Consider the following 16,320-nt stretch of genomic DNA (forward strand, 5'->3'; position numbering starts at 1 on the left):
ACATAAAACATGTCTTGCTATAGGTAAGAATGAGAGAAGCCTGCACAGAAAAGATCTTTAGAAAAGTAGTCCAGACTGGGAGCAGTTTCGTTGTTCTCCTATCTGTATTTATATCAGCTGAAAATGCACATATGGTCAATAAATGTAACTGGGATGCATAAAGATAGCACAGTTGCTTTTTTTAATCTATAAAAACGGCACTGCACTAGGGAAGACGACCCAGCAGTAAGAGCATTTGCTGAGTAAGCACGAGCACCCTAGTCCAAAGCCCCAGAACCCATGTAAAAAACCAGGCATAGTGACATGTGCCTTGAACCCCAGCACTGAGTGGGTAAACAAGAGGATTCTGGGACTTCCTAGCTACAGGTTCAGGGAATAAGATGGCAAGTGACGGAGCAGGACTCCCGACATGCATGCAGAGGTACATGCCCCTGTAAACATACGTAAACATGTATCACACTTATTCACTCACACATCACATAAGTTTAAAAAAATTAATGTAAATCTAATTTTAAAAACAATACAATCTTTTGATTTCTGGCTTATGACACCAATAGTTCCCTTCCGGCATCCTGCTCATCTGTATGTGTGCAGTAGGTCTGTAGAGTCCAGGAGATGGTGTCAGATCCTCCTGGAACTGGAGTTATAGGCAGTTGTGAGCTACCTGATGTGGATGCTGGGAACAGAACCCAGAACCCAGGTCCTTTGCAAGAGCAGCAACTTCTCTTGGACATTGAACCACCTCTCCAGCCGGCCCCCTGCATCTAGAACTCTTTGGCAGCGGTGGGATTCTTCCTCTCTGTGTGGATCCTCATCTTGAAAGGTTTCATCCTTGACCAGAGAAATCAAAGTTGCTACACAAAGCTTTCAGCTCAGACTGCTACATGGTGGCAACCAACAAGACAGAGCCAGGGAGCACCGGACACTCACACAGCTCCACATTGCTTAGGTGCCTGAGATGCATGCTGTCAGGGAGTTTGATTGACACAAGGGTCAGGTCCTTATTCTGCCCACCTCCAACCAACCTGGCTGTACATCCAGTGGGCAAGCCAGATGTGAAGCTCCATCCATATTCACGGTGTCATTTTTAAAGACGAACTGCCACATTTCAGGCAGTGAGCAGACCACCAGTGCACACCTTGGTGCATCTGTGCAGTTTTGGCACCTCAAACTATCCTCCAGAAGATGCACGGAATGAAGTCCTCACACCAAAAGTTCCCCATCACCAGCCTCACTTCTAACCCCACAAAATTTACTTTTCAACAGAAAAAAAAAAAAAAAAAAAAATCAAGGCCTGAGGATCACAGTCTTCAGCAGGCAACGTATTTCAGAAATCTGTTTTTATGGTTTTATTTTTTACTACTGTCTTTTATTTATAGAATGTGAGAAAAGGCTTTCTGCTTAGATACGGACTCAATTTCCTTTTAAAACAAATTTAAGTAAAAAGAATGTTGCTTCAGGAAAAATGTTAAGTATTAGCAAAACAGGTGATGTATATAGCCGAAACTGAGCAGGTGGTCTATGACTGCCTGAAATGGGAAGAATGACTTGCCCCAGTTTGCTGATTTGTGGAAAGAGCCAGTGAAGATAACTAACTGCTCCTCATTCAGTCACCTTCCCTGGACTAAGGTGCATTCCCATCCTCACCCTAATCTACAGAAAAGAGCGGGAAGAACCAAGCTTTCTTTTTACAGTCTTCCCAGTGTAGTGGGCAGTGACGATGTAGTACTACTTTTATGCCCCTCCAGCATATATTTCTCACACACCATGCTAACAGACTGAAAACAGCTAACTAGACATGAAATGAATGCTTGTCACTGACAAAGACTCGACCTCTCTCCCTCTTCCCCTCTCCCCTCCCCCTTCTCCCTTCCTCCCTCCACTGTCCAAAACTGCACTCTATAGTCCAGGCTGGCACTCTTTTCCCTCTGCCTTCTGAATGAGCCACCATGCCTGGCCAGATTTCTCTCTTCTTAAATCTTAAGTTCTATAGTATCACTTATAACTGGGGTGCATTGTAACCAACACCACATTCATGTTTCTAAATGCCTTCAATATTTTAACTGTGGCAAAAAGAAAAAAAAAAAAACCCAGCAAACACAATATGGATTTAACTTTCAATCAAACAAAGGAAGAACAGGAAGATACTATTTCAATAAAAACAGCAACTTCCTTCTTTACTCTCCCCTCTCTGACTCAGTGTAATCCCTAATATATGCTACTAAATCTTGTAAATCTGAGGCCCTTTGTATTTCACTTCCGAGTTTTTAACATGTCAGGCAAATTAAGCTCAACTTCCCCGTGATTAGTTCACAGGCAACGAAGTCTTCTTGTCAAGACAAAGACTTCCTTGCTACCACTTTATACAATACTGCATGCCCCAAGGAGTCTCCTTCCATTTCTGACATAGTTTGAACAAAACTTATTAAGCATATACTATGGTCAGCATCTCAGGGTCATCCAGTTCCTCACAGGTCTCTAATAGGTAGAATGAGCCTCACAAGCTGCTCATGTGAAAGCCAAAACAAGGGACACACGCACAAGTATGAAAATTCCACCACAGATTCACTTGCATAGTCACAGAAATTCCCACCTACCCCACCCCAGTACTAGGGATTGAACCTAGGGCCTTATGCATGGTAGGCAAGAACTCTACCACTGTACTACAGCCCCACCCTGACACGTCTACTTTTTTTTTTTTTTTTTTTTTTTTTTTTTTATAAACTTTCTAACTCCAAGCAATCAAGAAAAATCTTATTTGCTCAAACACAGCATATTTTATGATTGGCAAATAACTACTGAGGTAAGGTTTGGAATGTGATCAAAATGGAAATAGTAAGAGCCGGGTGAGATTTCTCTGTGATTCTAGCAGATTCTACATTTCTGTCTCTCTCCTTGGTGGATCTTGTTTCTCTGTTGTAGCTTCATAGAGAAACGGGCATTCATCTGCTGATACCAGGGACCCTAGAAGGGCAGTAGGATTGAGACACCGTCACCCTCAGTGGCTTCAACAGCATCTGTACAGATTTAAAATGAATGGGGGAAGGAGTACTTTGTATGCACTTCTCAAAAGAATTGTTTTCATAGCGAGGAAACTGAGAGCACTCAGAGGCTTCAAGATTTCCATACAAATAGGATTTTCTTCCACTCAACTCTTTGTCTTCTTCACTTTACAGATGGCAGCAAATTTCACCCAAGGCCCCATCGCATGTCAGTATTACCTCATTAAACTTTCTTACATGTGCACTGAGTGGTCCAGGTATTTCCAAGAGTGACAGGAAGAATCAGGAACCTAATAGGCATGTTGCTGCAAAATCTGACTTAATCCTATTGCCTCCCATTTCATTTCAGCTAGAATTTCAAACAGGGCAAAGATGTGTTCCATGTGCAATTTCCATGCCCTGTCAGAGTCTTTCCATAGGCCACTATACCCATTTTGAAACAATCAACCCAAAAGCCTTTTTGTCAAAACAAGTTTTCGTGTCAGCAAGCATTGCTGTTTTCATTTTTCTTGTATTTTTCACATTTTCTACATTGGCAAACTGCATTATTGTCAAGAGGGTATGCATGTTCCCATATGTGCGTATACAGGTGTGTGTAAATGAGTGGCGGCCAGAGGCTGACATCAGGAGTCTGTCTCAGTCACTCTCCAGATTCTTGACTGAAGCAGGGTCTCGCTGATGAACCTAGAATTTGCCAATACAGGCGAGTCTCGTTGGCCCGTTTGCTCCAGGTATCCTCTCTCTACTTTCCCAGTGCTGGAATTACAGGCATGTCACCAAACCCCCCTGGCATTTATACAGGTTCTGGAGACCTGAACTCTAGTCCTCAGACTCACAAGGCAAGTGCTCTAAGAGCTGACCATGTCCCCAGCTCTACTTCTCAGAATTAAATCCAAAAAACAAAACCAATATTCCTCATGAGCCATGTATAAAGGGAGAACCTGATCTGCTCTGGCACTTTAAAAATAGCTGATATTGAACACGCAACTGTTTTCCTTTATTTTTAGAACACTTAAGTTGGCACATATGTGATGAATTACTGTGTTGTTCACACTAAAAAGCAAATTAAGAATTACTTCTGATTGATCAATTATCGTCATTTATATGGCCTGAGGAAGTGACAGCTCTTATTCAATCCAGATTCAGAGGGTCACTGATTTCAAACAAGAAATGTAAAACAAATTAAAACAGTCTATTCACGACTGTAATTTCAGGTTTATGAAATGGTGCCACAAAAGCCACCATCAAAGTGCTGGCTTGCTGGAAGGCCCCTCCTGCTGGCCTCAAAGACCTCCAGGAAAAAACCTGGCTAGCATTTATTCTGGGACCCAAATTACAGTCTTTAGACACATGTAGTATTTTCTTTCTTAAAGCAGCCATGGGAGCAAGTAAAGTTATCCGTATTTTACAGAAGAAGGCCAAGTTCAGAGATAGCCACAGAAGGTAGTACAGGCCGAAAGGCAACCAAGAGTAGAATTCTACTTCAAAAGCTTGTCTATTCCAGACTCTATGGTTCTTCATCACTACCCACTAAACAACCTTCCAGTGGATCTGAGGTCACCTGTCCTCCTCTGTGCATGTAAACTGAACTCCTCTTACAAGTAAACATCCCACAGTTGAGACCTTATACATCCAGGCCTACCTCCCACCGCACGGAACTCAGTGCTAACCCCAACCCTATACACCCAGGTCTACCTCCCATCACACAGAACTCAGTGCTAATCCTACAAAGGAACAAATGCTTTTCTGCTGTTATCCTTAACAACTCATAAGTTATGGAGATTTCACAAGTCCCAACCAGAGAAAGCAATAAATCATCTCTCTATATTTTTATAATATTTTGAGAGAATGCAGGTTAGATATATTGGGCTAATGAATTCAGAAACCAACATGTTTGCAGACATATACTTCCAAGCAAAAATTGTTCTAGGATAAGAACAAAATTCCTCTCTTTTGATTAGTGACATGTACATAAATCCTGTCTCACTCAAGTTCCTCCAACAGTAAATCATAAGACACACTTAGCAATTTTTAAGGATTTTTCTTTTAAAGGGAGAGAGTTTGCCTATGAAATGCAAGCCCCTCAAGCTCTTGCCTCTCAGAGATGATGAAAGATAGAAATGAAGAGAATTGAAGAAGCCAGAAAAGCAGCATGGTGTACAACCACCAGGAGAAAAGGGCGGACTGGCCTTCTCCAAGTTCAGTCACTATCAAAACAGACAAAGGAAGGATCAAAGTCAGAGGTCTTCATTGAGCAGACTGGCACTCAGCATGGTGGACTAACTCTATACCAGCTGCCTATCCCTGTACCGCTCATGGGAATCATTAATCTTCATTAGAAGAATCGTGCTGTTAGCTACCACCCTGGGGCGGGGGCTCAGTGTGCCCAGGGAAAGTGGCATAACTTCAGCTCAGGGCTGGCAGCTGCTATTGTGCTCTAATTCTTCCTAATTGCAATCCCCACGGACAGCTCTGATTGTCAGCATTACCTTCTCACTACCCACATCAGACAGTCCTGCCCTCATTGCACCCTGCTTAGCTTGAGCTTTCAAAACCACGTCTAGCTAGTGCTTTGAAGGGGCTCCCCAGTCTGACCATCTAAACATGCCCTTCAGATCTAATACCAATGTCTGTAACTCTCTCCCCCAACTAGCAACACACACACACACACACACACACACACACACACACACACACCCCAAAAACTTAATTCGGTGGGTAAAGGCACACACTACCAAGTCTGATGACCTGGTTTCAATGCCTGGGACCCACATGTCAGAAGGAAAGAAATGACCACTCAGAGTTGTCCTCTGATCTTCACACATGTGCTGTGACCTGCACATGCACACACAAATACACAAATAAATTTAAAAGGCAACAACACTTTTAAAAGCTTAACTTTTTACTGAGCACATGTGGGTTACTGCTCTCAAAGCCTCCATACTTGAAGATGAATACATAGCTAGCATATGCAAAGGAGGTGAGTAAATGTAAAAGGTGTTTTATCTGTATTGTCATCAAGGGTTTGTTGTTCTTCCTTCCTTCCTTCCTTCCTTCCTTCCTTCCTTCCTTCCTTCCTTCCTTCCTTTCTTTCTTTCTTTCTTTTTCTTTCTAGTCCTTAGGAAATTATCTAAGATTTAATTCTTGGACCCAATATTCACTTGAGAAATTTAATTGGACACTAATCACTTCTGATTTATTCTTAGTTTTAAATATGCCTTGGGATCTAATTAAATCTTATTAAGATATGAATAAGAGGTACTGAGTCAGAACTCCCTGGGAAGCACAACTTGTATACAGGAAGCAAACTGATTAACGGGCAGAGGATGGGAGAGAGAAGCTGCCAGCAAGGCACCCAGACTCAGAGCTTCAGCCTGAGTTGGACATCCATCCATCTCTACATGCAGTGTGTGTGTTATGAGCTTTCACAAGCAAAAATGCAGCTTTTATTTTGGAAGGCCCTGTGCATGCTAGCTGCGTTACTTTTTTAAGTGACCAAACTTCTGAGAAAAACAGCATATGGGAAGACGAACTTATTTGGGCCCTAAGTTTGACAGGGAAGTGTCCATCTCCCTGCCCTGTTCAGGCAGCATGACAGGTAGTAAGTACGTGTCCCATTCTCAATATGATAGAATCTGAGGATCAGCAGTAAAGACTGTAAAACTACACAGTAGAGAAGGCACAGTGGAATTCCTGGCAGTGGGAGCATGTGGCTGGAGCTCTTCACATCTTAGAGGACCAGGAAGACAGTTAGGAGGGATAGTGCTAGCACCCAGCCAGCTTTCTCCCCTTCCCCTCCTGTCTTGTCCTACCTCAACCCTGTGGGCTAGTGTCACCTAGATTCAGGTTGGACCCTCCCTCCTCCATTAAGCCTCTCTGGAAGCTCACAGAGACACACTGAGATGTGTGTCTCCCAGGTGATTCCAAATCCAACCACATCGACAGTGCAGATGAACCATCACAGTAGCCAAGTGCTCCACCTTTGAACCCCCCCCCCCCCGGCTCCAATCTAAGTAGTTAAAAAATACACAAGGAAAGACATGAACAGGAACAAGTTAAAGTACCCAAATCTATCTGTGATAAAATTAAAAAGAAACTTCCAATACTCCAATTCTTTACTTTTACTATTTTCTGTATTATATGAGCAGGAATACTTCAGAGAATTTGGCATCACAAATATGCTCTTGAATATTTTAAGCTTTCTATGATCCCCCCCACACAAATCTCCCCATATCAATAGAAAGCTGTTTATTAACTCAGACTGCTTCTCCTTTGCAGAGCCTAGGTTTCATAAATGTCTTAAAAATGAATAACTGCTTCATACCACACATACCATTTTCACCTCTTATGCTTGTTAACATGGCTGGCATAAAATGCTGTATGCTCCAAAGACATTCATCTAGAAGCAAAATAGTAAGAAAATAATAACAACAGTAATAAATAGTTACTAAAGTATAGAGACATGAACAAAGAGTTCAGTGCATACTCAGAAAGGGTACCTACCACGCAATGCTGCTTGTCTAAAGGGAAAGTGCAGAATAAAGAGGGAATGTTTATTTTAACTGGTCACATGTTGGTTCTAGAAAGGGTAACTCTCTAAAACAGTCCAGGGTTTTCTCCACAGTCCAATAGCAGCACCACGTTCCTGCTTAAACACACAGAGGAAAATAGACCAAGGCATGTTTTAAAAGTCCTGCATTTAACTTTGGTATAAATTCTTGTAACCCATACAAGAACTACTAATTCTGGACTACTAATTCTCATTTGTTTTGGATAGCAAGAATCTTTTGACCTGCACCATTTCCCTGCCCTGTTCAGGCAGCATGACAGATAGTAAGTACGTGTCCCATTCTCAATATGATAGAATCTGAGGATCAGCATTAAAGACTAAAACTACAGAGAGACTAGTGGGCAGAGCCTTAAGCCAACACTCCCTGATTTAAGTCTTCCTGCCCCAATGTGTCGTCCCTTCTGACACTAAAGAGATCAGTTACACTGTGGCAAAGTATTACACAAACTTGTTAGGGCGGTTTATTGCTGTAGTGTAGGTGTGAAGTGCTGATACGGACACTACAGGGTACGAGGGATCACTTTATTTTACATCTGAAAACCAAACCTTGGTCTTTTTATTAGTAGTATTGAGTACAAAGATATGACCATGAAGGGACAGTCATCACATACAAATGGCTACAGAGAGGTTCCGAAAACCTCCTTTAAGTCAGTCTACACAGAAACGGAAAACGCACTGCCAAAGCTCTACCCACCTCCTTTTTCACACCCATGGCTGACATTGCTGAATGGTCACCACACCCATACACACGCAGTCGTGCATGGATTCGGGATTCTTCTACTCATAATCCTATCCACAGATGTCACTGTCCACCAACAGAAGCTGGTGTATGAGACAAAGTTCCAAAGTTGACCGCTGGAAACAGTTGGAACATTAACAGCTGGTCCTTCGACCACACCTGCTTTGCAGCTGGCAGAGAATCTTCTGAACACAGGTTGGGTTATACCATATGTCTTCCATCAAAATAGAATATGCGGATAACATAGGGATAAAGGTTTCTAAGCTGCACAAGTCAGTTCTGCTTACTCTGTTTGCTTGCACATGGAATCTTGCTCTGTAGCCCAAGTTGTCCTTCAGCTCACAGCCTACCTGCTTTAGTCTCCTGAACTCTGGATTTCTGGCAGGTACCACCATACTCAGGTAGTTTTTGTGTGTAGGTTTGTGTTTATGTATATGCAGGGGTGTGTGTGTGTGTGTGTGTGTGTGTGTATGTGTGTGTGTGTGTGTGTGTGTGTGTGTGTGTGTGTGTGTGTAGGTCAGAGGGTGGCCCAGGGTATTATTCTTCCCCAGGAGCTGTCTGGCTTATATTTTGAAGCAGGGTCTCTCTTTTGCCAGCTATTTGCATGTTAGACTAGACTACCTGTCCAGTGAGCTCCAAGAACCCTTCTGTCTCCAACTCCTTAGTATTCTAATTGTATGTGCCCGCCACTTGTCCGACTTTATTGGTGGGTTCTAGGGAGTGAACATGGGTCCCCATGCTATCACAGCATGGTGAATGCTTTACAGACTGAGCTATCTCTCCTACCCCACTTTTTATTTTTTAAAATGACTAACTCATTGAATTTTTCATACTCTCTTGTTGAATGTGGTCAGTGGGGATCTGTCACTGTGGGGCAGAACAGTGTAGCTCCATGGCTTTATTTGTGACATTATCTAAAAATAGATCACCTATGTTTGCGTCTGTTCAGCCAGGATGCTTGCTTGCTATATGTTCTTGCATAAGGAATACCCAGTTTTTCTCACTTCTCTAATGAATACTATAATCAAAAGTGTCATTCGGGTCACAGAATGGTTTTTTTTTTTTTTCCTCTAAAATGAAACCAAACTCTAAATGGAAACATTTTAAGGATTTTTCATCAGTCAGTTTTCGTCACTGAAAGACAAGAGATTTAATTCAAAGGGAAAAGTGCACAGCTCACCATTTCCAACAGTTCTCAACCCAGAACTGAAAAATCTATACAGAGGAAGAATAAAGTCAACCACATGGACTTGGGCTAAGATTAGACTTATTGACGTCAGCATGGTTTCAAGCCATGCATATGGATGAGTGCAGCAGAAGCAGAAGGGAGTGAATAGCTGATGTGTCTGTGTGTTTACACATACACAGTGACCTTTTTCTTTTTTTAAAACTCTGTCAACTAAGGATGATTGGAAGCAACGAAAACTCCCATCAGCTGGACCTGGTAGCATATGCTTGTAATCCTAGTTACCTGGGATGCCAAGGAAGGAGAAGCGCAAGTTCAAAACCAGTCTCAGCAACTTAATTGTACCCTATTATAAAATAATAAAATAAAATAAAATAAAATAAAAAGAGGGCTCTGGGAAAAGCTTCATGGTAGATTGATGAGCCCACCAGGAACCAACAGATAGTTCCCAACCCATGCATACAGACAACCCTGGCAGAGCTCAGTGGGTCACAAAACAAAACAAGAAGACATGAATGTGGGACATGGGCTGGGGGTTGTGTGACAGGGGTGGGAGGGAGATGGAAGGTGGCAGATGTGGAAGTCCTCAGACTGCATTGCATACACGTATCAGACTGTCAAATCAACTGAAAAATAAGCCTACAAGTAGAGCATTTCCTAAAGAGTCCCAAGACCCTAGGTTCATTTCCCATCATCACAAAATTAAAAAGTATTGAAGAGGAAATCATAGTGAGAGTCTAGCATAATGGGCACCTATATTTTAGTTTCTAATAATTCCCAAGTGAATGGGATTTTCAGATTGCAAAATTTCAGTGAATGCCAGATTGCAAAAATGGAGCAAGGAAAGTCTAAGGTGGAAAAATGATCACGCATGATAGGAACATGTCAAAGGAACAGAATCTGAAATTTCATTCATAAAAGCTACATCTGGCCCGAACCAGCCATGTGACCACCAAATTGTAAAGATGCATGAGACCCCACTGAAACAGACAGACAAATGGGTAGATTAAATAGAGAAAATAATGCACCTTCTTACAGTGGAAGACCAACTAATAGATAAATTCAGAATGGGACTTGTAGACAACTACTATGTGTCAACCATCAATAACAACAGATTCAACCAAAACCCATCAATGAATGCAAAAACCAGTGGGCGACATCTTGGAAATGGGCAGAATATGTACACAGCCTTCGAGGGTCTTTCTGCATGATACTTATTAAGTATAGAGACAAGTTACAGAATATTATAGAGATAATTATTAATTACAAGGAAACATGTGACCCAAGACTAGTGGTTTAAATTAACATGACCAATACAAAGACAAATGGATATGTCAGCCCTTATATAGTGGATCAAGAAAGATACACATTTCCTTCTGTGGGCTTCTTGACCCAGATGCATGACCTACGTGTGTTTATAAGAAACGGAGAAAGACAAAGTGAGGGATATCCACACAATTGCTACAGGGTTTTATCACCACCAGTTATAAGCCCTAAACAACAGTAGATTGAGCTCAGTCCTCCAATTCATAAAGCTTCAAGATACAACTCTATCTATCTATCTATCTATCTATCTATCTATCTATCTATCTATCACCTATCTAAAGATAGATATAAAAATATAAAAAAATTTATGTATTTGAGATATAGATACACACACACACACACACACACACACACACACACACGCGAGAGAGAGAGAGAGAGAGAGAGAGAGAGAGAGAGAGAGAGAGAGAGAGAGAGAATGAATAAGCAAAACTTCAAAGTGAGCTTGCCGGGCTCTCCATTCTGCAGCTTTCTTATGCTTTCCTCTCAATGGATAATTCAGCCACAGGAGGTGTTCAAAGACCTTGCCAAACACACTACATGTGGTAGTAGCAACTGGGGTAACAGGGAGGTGGTCCAATGTTGGCTGGACTGCAGAAAAATGGCTTGTACCTTGTCTGGCACACGCCTGAGGCATTTCTGAGGCTAATATTGATCTTATGTGAGTTTTCAACTTTTGCCCTCTCTTACATAACTACATCAGACTTGGGCAGAATCTGATTAAGTCTAAACTCTAGATCACAGAGGAACGTGTTCTGGTTGTGAAGATCCTGCCTCCATCAGCTAACCCACACTTTGGGCACTATGGAGATTCTTCTAAAGATTTCCAACTGCTGGAAATAACAAGAGTACTGTTCCTCCGAGAACCTTGGGGATGTTAAGGTTTGGATCTTACATTATCTTTACCAGACAACTCAAAAAAACTAGCTCAGAGGCAGAAAACTGAAACCATTGGGGAAGTTGGGGTTTCATGAGAGGACTCTAAGATATATAGAGAATTGTACTGTAGCCTCCTAATGAGAGCAAGCTTATATGTAACTCAAGGAGGAGCCAAGAGTAGACAAAGCCCCAGGAGGTTTGGAGGTGGAGGAGTAGGGAAGACAAAACACACAGACAAACAACAACAACAACAACAACACAATCAGAAGCCACCACTACACAAGGCAGGAGCCTGCTGTGTCTCTGAGGCAGATGTGAGTGAGGATGGCAATGTATCATACACACCCCGGCCAGCACATGGTGCTAGCAGACAGCAAGTGCTCCTGCCACATGTGCTGGGAGGGCATTTAATGCAAGGAGCCCAACACACCCAGCTCCAGTTTCCTCACCGGGCCTCGGCAGCACAAGGACAAGGGTTCCACTGGGGACTGTCTGTCACTCGGGCAGTCTGAGAAGAGACAGGAGCTGACCGCTCTGTCCCTGAGCAGCTCGAATGTAACCCATTCAACACCATGAAAAATTGCATCGAGGATGGCTGTTCCCTTACAGTCATGGTAACCAGTGCCCTGATACCCTGCAGCTGGCATGGCGTATCACATCTACACAGAGGCATGGCTTCTGATAATATCGCCACATCTTCTAAAGCCGCTGTGCCTGGGTGTTCACATAGCAACTCCTGAGTACGGCGGATAATCTTCCATTCTCTTTTACACTATCATCCATCATTTTACAAGTCTAAGTGGATGTGTGCACACATAGTTTGGTGGCTTTTTATTTCATGACAGCACTGATTTCATTTCAACTCAATGGTTGTAAAAGGTGATGTTGGGAGAAGAAGGCAAATCTGGCTGTGTGTGGCTGAGGATGCTGCTCTGGTTTCAGAAACGGACTCCAGGCAGAGAACAGTGCAGACTCACCCTGCAGTATGGATGAGGTTGCACCTCTCTCTGGATTTAATAGCAGCAGCCTCTTGAAAGAACTAAAGTTTCAAGGCAGTGAGTAAGCTAGTAGCGGAACCTCACTGCCTTGAAAATGGGAGATTTAGGGTAGGAAAGCAGGAAGCCTAACTCTTCCCGTGAACACACACACATAACCACCCCCACCACCATCAGACTCCCCCCGCGCCCCCCCCCTCCCGCTCCCCCGTAAGAAACCCGGACACAGATGAGGTGAACCAGAGAACATATCTGCAGTCATGAGAATCACTGTATCATGTCAGGAGGGATTAGAACGCAGTGGAGAAGGGCACACTGTGTCAGTTGTGATTATGTATGTGGCGGCTCTCTATCAGGATCTCCCTCCTTTATGTCTCAACACTGGAACATGATTAATATTTTACATACTGTCCAAAGTGGGAGTGTGACTTCCCAGAAACCATCCTGAACATTTCACACACAGATCACCCTCTGCCAAGAGAAAATCCTGCACAGCTGGAGATTTCTCATTCGCAAACTTAAGAGCAATGAAATTCTGGGACTTGGAGAAACTGGCTGTCCCACTGATGCCTTGGCAACACGAGCTGTACTTATCTTTTTGAACAATAGTCTCAGAAAATGTATTCGCTTTCAAAAGCTATGGTAATGCGTTTGAGCTCTGGTGCCCAAGCAAGCTGCTCTTAGGGAAAAATCCACTACTCTAGGCTGGAAAGTCCAAAGCACAAGGTTTAACTCCAAGTTTAGAACTCTTTTGAGGGTCAAATGCCATGTACCAATATTAATAGTATCCTTAAGACAAAATCAAGTATCCTCCAAATACATAAGTGACCACATGGCTCTTATTCTCAGCCTTAACTCAGGCACTCTGTTTACCCAGGAAGATTCAACTATTTTTTTTTTTATTGATTTTATTCCCCAGACGACATAAAATTACCCAGAAGAAAACCACGCTACACAATGCTTAATTGGTTCACGTAAAACTGGAACATTGAGAATTCTGCTCTCCATCTTCTCTGTACTTTGCACCCCCAGGAGAAGCCTGTGGTCACATGCCCATAGGTGATGGACACTTCACCTATGGCATAACATAAAAATGCCCGGGAAATACAGATGCTGTGCAAAGATGTCTGGGACAGCAAACTCCTCAGGTATTTCTACTGGTTTACTGGCTTCCTTGTTCGGTGATTATGGCAATAGACATGGCCACAGATGGGCTTCCTGTGGCATCTAGCAGGTCACCTTGGAATCTCATATTAACTTTTTCTCTAGAAGGGGATTGAACAATTTAGTTCCCAGAAATGCTCATTAAATGAGAAATCTGAATGATCCAAAACAGCACCCAAAGGGAGTTGGGTCTTTCAAATTTGGCAAATTTCAAAGTTGGCAACAAGAGCCCATGCGATGAGGTGAAAGGCAATCGGCTTCCTTTCTGCATCCTAGAACTCTACCGTGCGCTACTCTAACTCCAAAGCACCGTACGGTGCTACGGAGAGATCTACCAGGGACAATCTACAAGCCTGCTACAGAGTGACTGGAAATGAGCAGATGGGGGTGATGGGAGAGGATACCAACATCAACTTTGACCTGCATGTCTCCAGGCAATCAAGTCGCACAACAGACCTCAGGCGAACAGCCAAGAGGGGAGTGTGAAAGTGCAAACTGTGTAGACGTTTGCACTGTGCTGTGAGCACTGAGGAAAAGAGAACTTAGGGGGCTGACAGACTCAACCCCATACTACGGAGTCCCAGTTCGTCCAACCAGGGGCTGCTCATTTGCTTCTAACTAGCATACAAACCCGCCGCGACCGATGGTTGTCTTGCGCAGAGCTAGAACAGAGGCATAGCAAACACATACATGTAGGTCCCCCGTGGAAAGAGCCAAATTGTGAACATGTCCCCTCCAAACCCAAGCCTCTCGTTGCTGAACAAAACTTCACACCAAAGCAATCAACACCCTATCAGGTTACACGCCACCGGCAAAGCATACTGCTGCCCAGCCATCCCCACACGAGGCACCCCAACCCCAGCCCCTAAATATCCCTCGGCGAGCCAGGCCAAGGTGGATGGCAGGCAGTCTCTCCAGACACCAGCCAGCGTTCACATACCTCAATAATCCTGTCGTGAATTTGCAGGCCTCCTTCCTTGGCTGCCGGCCCACTGTCGACTATTTTGGATACAAAGATTCCTTCACTGGAGGATCCATCTTGATTGTCCTTTGGGTTAAGAAAACACAGGCATGAATGCTAGGCATGGAAACTGGCATGAAAAAAATAAATAAATAAATAAATAAAAAAACGAACTCTGTGCTCTGCGACCCCAGCTTGTCAGCCGTAGCGTTAAGGGTAGAAGCTGTTTGTTTCCTTTCTGTTTGAAACTGAAACTGGCTCATAATGCATTGTAAAAATATTCCAAACTGGAGCCAAAGTCAGAGGATGGGAGGAGGGTGCTATCTTCGAGCATCCATCCTCTTTCTCCACGAGGCTTCTATTTCAGCGCGCTGCATTCCGTCCAAAACATTTCAACACATCACCTTCCTCAACACGAGTCTGGGCCTCTTCATGCACAAAAGCAGGATCACACACACCAAGCCCACTCTTTAGCCCCGGCTGGTTTTTCTTTTTTCTTTTCGTTCCCATTTATTTCCCTTTCCTCCCCACTTTCTATTCCACTCCCTCCTTTTTCCATCCTTCCTGTCTCCTCCATCCTCCAGTCCCTTCCTTTCTTCTCTCCCCACCTTCCCTCCTTCCTTCTTTTCTCTCTTCCCCTTCCTCCACGCCTCTTTCCTTCCCTGCTTTGGGAGCAACTAAGCCCCACTTCCCGGCACTGCCCTGTTCCCCCAGACTGAACAGGACACTAGCTTGGGAAGGATGGGCCATGTTGGCAGCTCCTGCCATCAGACAAGGTGGTGTGATAACTAACCCCTCTGATTTAGCATTCCGAAACATCTTCACTCACAGGCACCTAAGGTAGAAGAAGCCTTAGCTATGTGAACCACTGGGTCAAATTTATACAAGGGACAAACACTGTTGACTGGCCCTCTAGAGAGGACACTTCCCCCAGTAGTTACCTACGCTAAGAATTGCTATGGGAGTCACTATGTCACAATCTAATTATGAAATGAGGTACTTACAAATAAAGACGAAGTGCTCAGCTCATTTCTCAAAGTCCCTCTTTTCCCTAACTAGAAAAGGATCCTATTGCTCGTTCTAGCCCCAGCTTGTTCATGAACTTCTTTCTACACAGCACTGCGACAAGTCCTTTCCAAGTGTTTAGAAAGTTCTAGTGATTAACAGATGGGTTTTTAAATGACATGGCACACACATGTGCTGTTTCCAAACAAAGGCATCTGATAATATACTTGATCCTACCCAAAAGGCCAATAAAACAAGATGACTTGAAAAGCAAGCAGAGGACTCAAGAGAACTCAAAGCCAGCGCCATGCTCAATTCCTTCCCACAATGCCAGAAGATCTATTTTAATAATGTTCTCTGTGTTAAGTATATAAAAATGCCATGGCCCAAAACAACTACGAGAATATAACATTTTCCTCTTCAAACAGGAGAGATGGGGAGAAGGGAGTAGAGGGGAAACAGAGTGGGAGGGAGGAGAGAAAGTCGAAGAGGA

At 43.3% G+C, this 16,320-nt stretch overlaps 1 protein-coding gene across 1 annotated transcript in view; it reads right to left on the reverse strand.

The window, feature by feature from the left end:
- Pdzrn3 (PDZ domain containing ring finger 3) overlaps positions 1-16,320 on the reverse strand; it is a 230,632-nt gene that overhangs the window by 194,435 nt on the left and 19,877 nt on the right. Inside the window, exon 3 of the mRNA XM_028872710.2 lies at positions 14,802-14,909. Within this exon, the coding sequence (XP_028728543.1) occupies positions 14,802-14,909 (108 nt within the window). The remainder of the gene's footprint in view (positions 1-14,801; positions 14,910-16,320) is intronic.

This window comes from Peromyscus leucopus, chromosome 3, assembly GCF_004664715.2.
Source record: "Peromyscus leucopus breed LL Stock chromosome 3, UCI_PerLeu_2.1, whole genome shotgun sequence".
Lineage (NCBI taxonomy): Eukaryota > Metazoa > Chordata > Mammalia > Rodentia > Cricetidae > Peromyscus > Peromyscus leucopus.